General features: G+C 41.6%; 1 protein-coding gene across 1 annotated transcript in view; it reads left to right on the plus strand.

Moving 5' to 3' along the window:
* Positions 1-1,173, plus strand: part of LOC142659443 (H(+)/Cl(-) exchange transporter 5) — a 58,410-nt gene extending 57,237 nt beyond the window's left edge. The window contains exon 14 of the mRNA XM_075835585.1: positions 245-1,173. Coding sequence (XP_075691700.1) covers positions 245-335 — 91 coding nt within the window. The 3' untranslated portion in view covers positions 336-1,173. The remainder of the gene's footprint in view (positions 1-244) is intronic.
* The last annotated feature ends 7,607 nt before the right edge of the window (positions 1,174-8,780 follow it).

Here is an 8,780-nt window from a genome sequence, read left to right on the forward strand (position 1 = left end):
ACAGCAGCAGAATTGTGAATGCCGCTCTGGAGTATAACTGTGTCTAGCTCAGGATCAGTACAAAAGTGAAAAATATATATATTCCGCACAAACTGTAAAATGCTGTTCATAAGGTGAACCCATACTTAACCTATTTTGTGGCAGCAAAGTTTATCACAAACCGCGCTGCTTATTCATGTGGCTGACTGTAATTTGAGAGTAGTATGTGTCCTATACTAATGTGTCTTCCTCTATTTCCTTCCAGGAGATTATTGGGCATTATAACAAAGAAGGACGTTCTCAAGCACATAGCTCAGATGGCCAATCAAGATCCAGACTCTATACTGTTTAACTGAACCATGTAGTCCTGTAACCCTGGATGCTGGAAAGCCATACTTCTGTACTTTATGGTGTATTTTACACCTCTGGACTGTGAAGAGAGGTGTCTTGCTTCAAGCATTGGAGCTGCAGGCACTTTATTTTGGATGTTCTGCTAAAATGACAGCAAATTACCTTCCGTGCAGGTCTCTGTGGATGCTGTCGCCTGCCCTTGTCTGCATTTGAGTCGGCCTCATGGGGTTTAACTCTTTTTGTGTACTGTCTATTTAGTGGATGTACCTGGCTGAAAACGAAGAAGGAAAGAAAATGAAATGGAAAAAAGAGAACTTCAGCAGGCAATGCACCTGCAGTTAAAAATCTATATTTATTCATCTTGGTCTGTAAAGGTCCATTAATATCACTGTATGCAACAATGAAGGAGGACTTCATACAAGTATTCTGTGCCAAGAAATATGTGACGATGATACCACTTACTCAGCCTTATTTTACGGTCATACCTGCGGGTACAATGGTCTATATTAATCTATGTATAATATGATTTCCACATAACTCTATTGAATCAGATTGCTTTCCAGTGCAGCTTCATTATGTGATGCTATGTATTTCCTAGCAAATTCAAATTCTAACTTGTATTTTCTAATGAAATTAGGTCCCAAATTATAGAATGAACATATTAATAACATTACAGGAGAATAAAAATAAGTGAAAATTTATTTTTCCTGTTATCCACTTGATCAACCGCCAATTTAACATCAGCCAGTACTGTCGATTTAAATAAATCTTTTCTAAAACACAAAAAAAAATGTACCTTGTATCCTCCTATCGCCTACACAATTGTCTTTTTATTTGGGTAAGAGTTTAAAGAGGCTCTGTCACCAGATTTTGCAACCCCTATCTGCTATTGCAGCAGATAGGCGCTGCAATGTAGATTACAGTAACGGTTTTATTTTTAAAAAACGAGCATTTTTGGCCAAGTTATGACCATTTTCGTATTTATGCAAATGAGGCTTGCAAAAGTCCAAGTGGGTGTGTTTAAAAGTAAAAGTCCAAGTGGGCGTGTATTATGTGCGTACATCGGGGCGTTTTTAATACTTTTACTAGCTGGGCGCTCTGAAGAGAAGTAACATCCTCTTCTCTTCAGAACGCCCAGCTTCTGACAGTGCAGATCTGTGACGTCACTCACAGGTCCTGCATCGTGACGGCCACATCGGCACCAGAGGCTACAGTTGATTCTGCAGCAGCATCAGCGTTTGCAGGTAAGATCGACTTACCTGCTAACGCCGAGGCTGCTGCAGAATCAACTGTAGCCTCTGGTGCCGATGTGGCCGTCACGATGCAGGACCTGTGAGTGACGTCACAGATCTGCACTGTCAGAAGCTGGGCGTTCTGAAGAGAAGAGGATGTTACTTCTCTTCAGAGCGCCCAGCTAGTAAAAGAAGTAAACACGCCCCGATGTACGCACATAATACACGCCCAGTTGTACTTTTACTTTTCAACACGCCCAGTTGTACTTTTGCAAGCCTCATTTGCATAACTACAAAAATGGTCATAACTTGGCCAAAAATGCTCGTTTTTTAAAAATAAAAACGTTACTGTAATCTACATTGCAGCGCCTATCTGCTGCAATAGCAGATAGGGGTTGCAAAATCTGGTGACAGAGCCTCTTTAAGTGTAAACCCAAAAGGGTACGAACATAATTTACAGGACCATGCCACACTAAAAACTTTAAAACAAAACAAACTGCCCTGTGTGATTGGTTGATGTCTTACAGCCATTTTGCTACAGTCGCCAATGTTTAGCATAGGTTGTCTCAAAAGTTAGCATCCAATTAATCTAATCGTATATCTGATGTAGATCGACTTTGTCATTTACTTACTGTTAAAATGTAGTTGTTTTATCCATGTAAATTCTGTGTGAAGTTACTACCACTAGGTGTCTCTCTTCCTGAATTCTGCTATCCACCCACTGTTGTCTAGCAAAAATCCGTCCGTATTTAGGCCCCATGCACACGACCGTAGATTTCGACCGGAATTACGGTCCCATTCATTTCTATAATCGACTGACACCTTCTCTAAAAAGGTAGTAGGACGTGTCCTATTTTTTTATTTTACAGACCGTGCTCCCAACCTTTAGAATGGGAGCATGGTCCGCAAATGCGGACGACTCTGCTGCCGTCCGTCTCCGTAATTACCGACCGTGATTATGGGCTCGGTTGTGCTTGGGGCCTTACAGAGCAGAGGAGACTGACTTCAGGAAGTGTGAGGTGTGTTTCTTCACTGCCTGTCAATAGAAGTTTATTGGGAGGGAGGAAGCGGGGAAATAGTGGAGGCACAGACATGCTGCCCATACAAGTCTGGAGAGGCGAGGGTGGAAAGCAGAGTAGAAAAGACACAGAAACGTACTGCAGCTTCTGGTAAGTGTTACTGTTTCACCTCCGTGCTGGATTCTCATCTACACTGCTCGTTACCGCTGTATAATCTCTATGCTACTGCTTCTATATATGTTATAGAGATAGGAGAGCAGGATTGTCCTTTTCTGTGTGTGCAGTGTATAGAAGACATGATAGCCATTAGGCTCCGCCCACTGAATTAAAGACAACTGAGAATTAGTGATCGAGCCTGTGGGAGGGAAGACAACACCGCTAAATAATGCAGAATACAAGTCCTATAATGGGGAGTGCATTTAGAAAGCCTTCAGACCCTTTCACTTTTTTCACATTTTGTTGTCTCATTTGGGCTTGGTTGACTAAGTGGCTTGTGAACAAGTGAAGTTATTAACCCCTTCCCAGACCTTGACGTAACTACACGTCAAGATCAGCAGTAACTTCGCGCACTTTGACGTGCAGTTACGTCTATACTTTGACAGTTAACTGCTGCGCGGCGCTACACCCCAGCGGCGGTTAACTGTGCAGGGTGTCTGCCCTGCATTCACTGTTGCCGATCAGCTGCTCATCGCTGCTGATTTCGGCAGTTAACCCCTTAGATGTGGCGATGGTACCCATAGTAACCGGACGCCAGACAATGGCTTCCGGGCTGCCATGTACACGTCTACATAGGCTTCCTCCCAGAGTGATTGTCACGTCACAATGACAGTTAGAATACATTACACTACGTAGGCAGTGTAATGTATTATAGCAGCGATCAGAGCTGCAAGTCTCGTAGTCCACTAGTGGGAAAAGTATAAATAAGTTAATAGAAATGTTTTATAAAAGTTATAAGTTACATAAACAAAAAATGCTTTTTTTTCCCCTATAATAAGTCTTTTATTATAGGAAAAAAATGAACATGTTAAAAAATACACGTATTTGCTATCACCGAGTTCGGAACGACCAAAACTATGATGTTATTTTTCCTGCACGGTGAACACACCAAAAAAATAAGTAAAAAAACAATGCCTGAATCACTTTTTTTTGGTCACCATCCCTCCCAAATTATACAATAAAAAGTCGCATGTAGCCCAAAATAGTACCAATAAAAACTACAACCCATCCTGCAAAAAACAAGCCCTTACACAGCTTTTTTGACTGAAAAATAAAAAAGTTATGGCTCTCAGAATAGGGTGACCATTTTTTTTTTCATAAACACGTGATTTTATTGTGCAAACGCTGCAAATCGTAAAAAAAAAAAACTATACATATGTATTGCCGTAATCGTATCGACCTGCAGCATAAAGTAAAATTGAAATTTATAGCCCAGGGTAAACGCCGTAAAAAAAAAAAGAAGTAAAAACATTGTCAGAATTCATGGTTTTTGGTCACCTTGCTTGTCCAAAAATGGAATTAAAAGTGATAAAAAAAACTGCATGTACCCCAAAACTGTACCAAAGAAAAGTACAGATTGTCCCGCAACAAATAAGCCCTCACACCGCTCCGGTGGAGAAAAAATAAAAAAAGTTCTGGCTCTCAGAATATGGCGATGCAAAATGTGCAGTGTTCTAAAAGCGGATAAGATCGGGCACCATTTATCTGTGCGACACTGGCCACATATCTGCGGATTATTATTTATTTACCCCATTATTATACTACCTTATTTCCTGATGTACTCCGCACAGTTTACATATGCCCTCACATTATAAACTGAAATACAAGTAAAACCCGAAACAAAACTACTACCAAGCTAAATCTGTACTCCAAATGGCGCTCCCTTTCTTATGAGCCCTACAGCGTGCCCAAACCGCAGTTTACGTCCACATATATGGCATTGCCATACCTGGGAGAACCCGATTAATATTTTATGAGGTATTTGTCTTCAGTGGCACAAACTGGGCACAACATATTATGCACTAAAATGGCATATCGGTGAAAAATTGTAATTTTCACTCCGCACCACCCGTTACGCATTAACCCTTTCGTGCACCACGACTTAATAGCATGTCGTGGTGTGCGGAGGGGATGTATGGAGCGGGTTCGCGCTGTGTATTACAGCTGACACCCGGGACTAACGGACAGGAACAGCGATCGCGCTGTTACAGTAGCCTGTAAAAATGACAATATACTGCAATACATTAGTATTTATTTATCTAATGATCGCTGGTTCAAGTCCCTTAGGCCTCATGCACACGACCGTATTTTTTTCCCACCCGTAAATGCTGGCGTAAATACGGGTCCGGTGTCACACGTATTCGACCCGTTTTGCACCAGTATTTACGGGCCCGTGCCTGTAAATATGGGCCCGGTGTCACCCGTATTCCACCCGTATTTACGGGCACGTTTTTGGCTGCAAAATTACACTGCACTAATCGGCAGCCCCTTCTCTCTATCAGTGCAGGATAGAGAGAAGGGACAGCCCTTTCTGTAATAAAAGTTAAAGAAATTCATACTTACCCGGCCGTTGTCTTGGTGACGCGTCCCTCTCTTCACATCCAGCCCGACATCCGTGGATGACGCGGCAGTCCATGTGACCGCTGCAGCCTGCGATTGGTCTGTGATTGGCTGCAGCGGTCACATGGGCTGAAACGTCATCTAGGGAAGTCGGGCCGGATGTCGAGGGGGACGCGTCACCAAGGCAACGGCCGGGAGACCGGACTGGAGGAAGCAGGAAGTTCTCGGTAAGTATGAACGTCTTTTTTTTTTTTTACAGGTTGCTCTATATTCTGATCGGAATTCACTGTCCAGGGTGCTGAAAGAGTTACTGCCGATCAGTTAACTCTTTCAGCACTCTGGACAGTGACTATTTACCGACGTCGCCTAGCAACGCTCCCGTAATGACGGGTGCACACACGTAGCCACCCGTCATTACGGGAGCTCCATAGACTTCTATGGGCTGCCCGTGCTGTTATTGCAACCTGAAATAGGACATGTTCTATCTTTTTCAACGGCACGGGCACCTTCCCGTAAGAAAACGGGAAGGTACCCGTGGCCAATAGAAGTCTATGAGCCAGTTATTACGGGTCGTAATTACGACCCGTAATAACGGGTGTTTTTACGGTCGTGTGCATGAGGCCTTAGAAGGATTAATAAAACGTGTAAAAACAGAAAAAAAAGTAAAGTTATTAGTGAAAAAAAAATGAAAACCCTTTTCACATTTTTTCACTAAAGCAATGTGAAAAAATTAAAAGAAATACACCAAATTGGTATCACTGCGTCCGTAATATTACAATATAGTTATTTAACTCGCACGGTGAACGCCGTACATAATAAAGAATTTAAAACACCCAAATCACAGTTTTTTGGCCACCTTTGATCTTACATTTTTTTTTAATAAAAAGTTCTCAAAAAGTTGTACGTACCAAAAAATTGTACCAATAAATACTACATTAGGTCCCGCAAGTTATGGCTCTTGGAAGGCGGGGAGGGAAAAAAGAAAATAAAAAAGCAAAAAATAGATCAGTCCAGAAAGGGTTAATTAATTTTTAATTTAAAAAATAAAAATAAAATTCTGACCACATGTGGGGTTAAGCCAGGGGTGGGCAAACTTTTTGACTCGCGGGCCACAATGGGTTCTAAAATTTGACAGAGGGGCCGGGCCAGGAGCATTTGGAGGGAGTGTTTGGGCCGGATATACTAAAGCATTAAATGTAGTGTGTGCAAACCTCATAGCACAGTAAGAACACTACAACCCAATTTATTAACTGTCTTTCAAATGTGAAAAATAGCCCTTATCAGTTAATAAATTTGTCTCAAGGAATATGCAAGATATGGCATTTACATACTATTTCGCAGATACTGGGAGGAGGAAATGTAAATAGATTAAAATAACATACGCACTGTGATTTATCAAGAAAAAAGTTCTGTTGACTCTGTAAATTAGCTGCCAACCTCTGAGCAGTAGCCGCCCGTTCTTGTGTTGACTGCTTGCTAGCATAGTTTGCATGCTTCGTGGCAAAGTGACGGCTGATATTGTACTCTTTGAAAACCGAAGGGCTTAATGGTGACGTGAAACGAAGTGAAAATTAAAGTGAAATAAAGAGAAATACGCGCCACATTAACCCCTTAATGACCGGGCCATTTTGCACGTTAATGACCAAGGATTATTTTTTGTTTTTCCACGGTCGCGTTCCAAGAGTCGTAACTCTTTTTTTATTCCGTCGACATAGCCGTATAAGGGCTTGTTTTTTCCGGGACGAGTTGTATTTTGTAATTGTACCATTTTTAGATGCTTATAACATATTGATTAACTTTTATTAACTTTATTTTAGGAGAGAATTGAAAATAAGCAGCTATTCCAGCATTAATTTTCACGTTATAAATTTACGCCGTTTACTATGCAGCGTAAATAACATGTTAACTTTATTCTATGGGTCGGCACGATTACAGGGATACCAAATGTGTAAAGGTTTTATATGTTTTTTCTACGCTTGCACAATAAAAACCCTTTTAGAAAAAAATTACTTGTTTTTGCATCGCCGCGTTCCAAGAGGCGTAATTTTTTTATTTTTCCGTCGATGTGGCCGTACGTGGGATTGATTTTTGCGGGACAATGTGTAGTTTTCATTAGTACTATTTTGGGGTACATAGGACTTATAGATGAACTTTTATTTTATTTTTTATGGGGGGAATGGGAGAAAAGAGAGAATTTTGCCGTTGTTTTTTGCGTTTTCTTTGGACGCCGTTCATCCGGCGGTTTAATTAATGTGTTCATTTTATTGGTCAAGTTGTTACGATCGCGGGGATACCATATATGTGTGTGTGTGATTTTGTTTTGACCGTTTTATTAAATAAAACCACTTTTTGGGGCAAAAAAGTAGTTTTATTTGACTTTGACTGTAATTTTTTTTATTTTTTTTTTCACAAACTTTATTTAACGGTTTTACTTTTTTTTTTTTAGTCCCACCAGGGGACTTCACTATGCGATGTGCCGATCGCATATATAATGCTTTGGTATACTTCGTATACCAAAGCATTATTGCCTGTCAGTGTAAAACTGACAGGCAACCTGTTAGGTCATGCCTCTGGCATCGCCTAACAGGCAGATGCTGAAGACAGACCTGGGGGTCTTTGTTAGACCCCCGGCTGTCATGGAAACCCGACGGCGACCCGCGATTTGTTTGCGGGGGCGCCGATCGGGAGACAGAGGGAGTTCCCCCCTCTGTCAAACACATTAAATGCCGCTGTCACTGTTGACAGCGGCATTTAATGGGTTAAACTGCCGGAATCGGCGCGTGCTTCGATTCCGGCAGTTGCAGCAGGAGCCAGGCTGTGTATAACAGCCGTGCTCCTGCCGCTGATCGCGTGGGTAAACTGTCAGTACCCGCGCGATCACAGGACGGATATATCCGTCCTCCTGCGCGAACTAGCAGCTGCTGAGGACGGATATATCTTGGACAAGTTCGGCGGGCCGGATTAAAAAGCCTAACGGGCCGTATGTGGCCCGCGGGCCGTAGTTTGCCCATGTCTGGGTTAAGCCATACTCGGGAGAAATTGCTTTACAAATGTTGGGGTGCTTTTTCCTCCTTTATTCTTTGTGAATATTAAAAAATTAAAAATTTTAGTGGAAATAATGTTGATATTCATTTTCATGGTCTAAATTCTAATAAATTCTGCAAAAGACCTGTGGGGTCAAAATGCTCATTATATCCCTAGATAGATTCCGTAAGTGGTGTAGTTTCCCAAATAGGGTCACTTTTGGGGTGTTTCCACTGTTTTGGCCTCTCAGGGGCTTTGCAAATGCGACATGGCACCCGAGAACCATTCCAGCTAAATCAGAGCTCCAAAAGCCAAATAGCGCTCCTTCCCTTCTAAGCCCTGCTGTGGGCCCAAACAGCAGTTTATTTCCACATATGGGGTATTTCTGTACTCAGGAGAAATTGCTTTACAAATGCTGTGGTGTTTTTTTCTCCTTTGTTCCTTGTAAAATGTCTTTTTTTTTCAGAAAAAAAGGTAGATTTTCATCTTCACAAACTAATTAAAATATATTTAGCAAAATTCATTGAGGGGTGTAGTTTCCAAAGTGGGGTCAAATTTTTTTTTTCTTTTTACTGTTTTGGCACCACAAAAACTCTTCAAACCTGACATGGTGCCAAAA

Source organism: Rhinoderma darwinii, chromosome 8, assembly GCF_050947455.1.
Source record: "Rhinoderma darwinii isolate aRhiDar2 chromosome 8, aRhiDar2.hap1, whole genome shotgun sequence".
Classification (NCBI taxonomy): domain Eukaryota; kingdom Metazoa; phylum Chordata; class Amphibia; order Anura; family Rhinodermatidae; genus Rhinoderma; species Rhinoderma darwinii.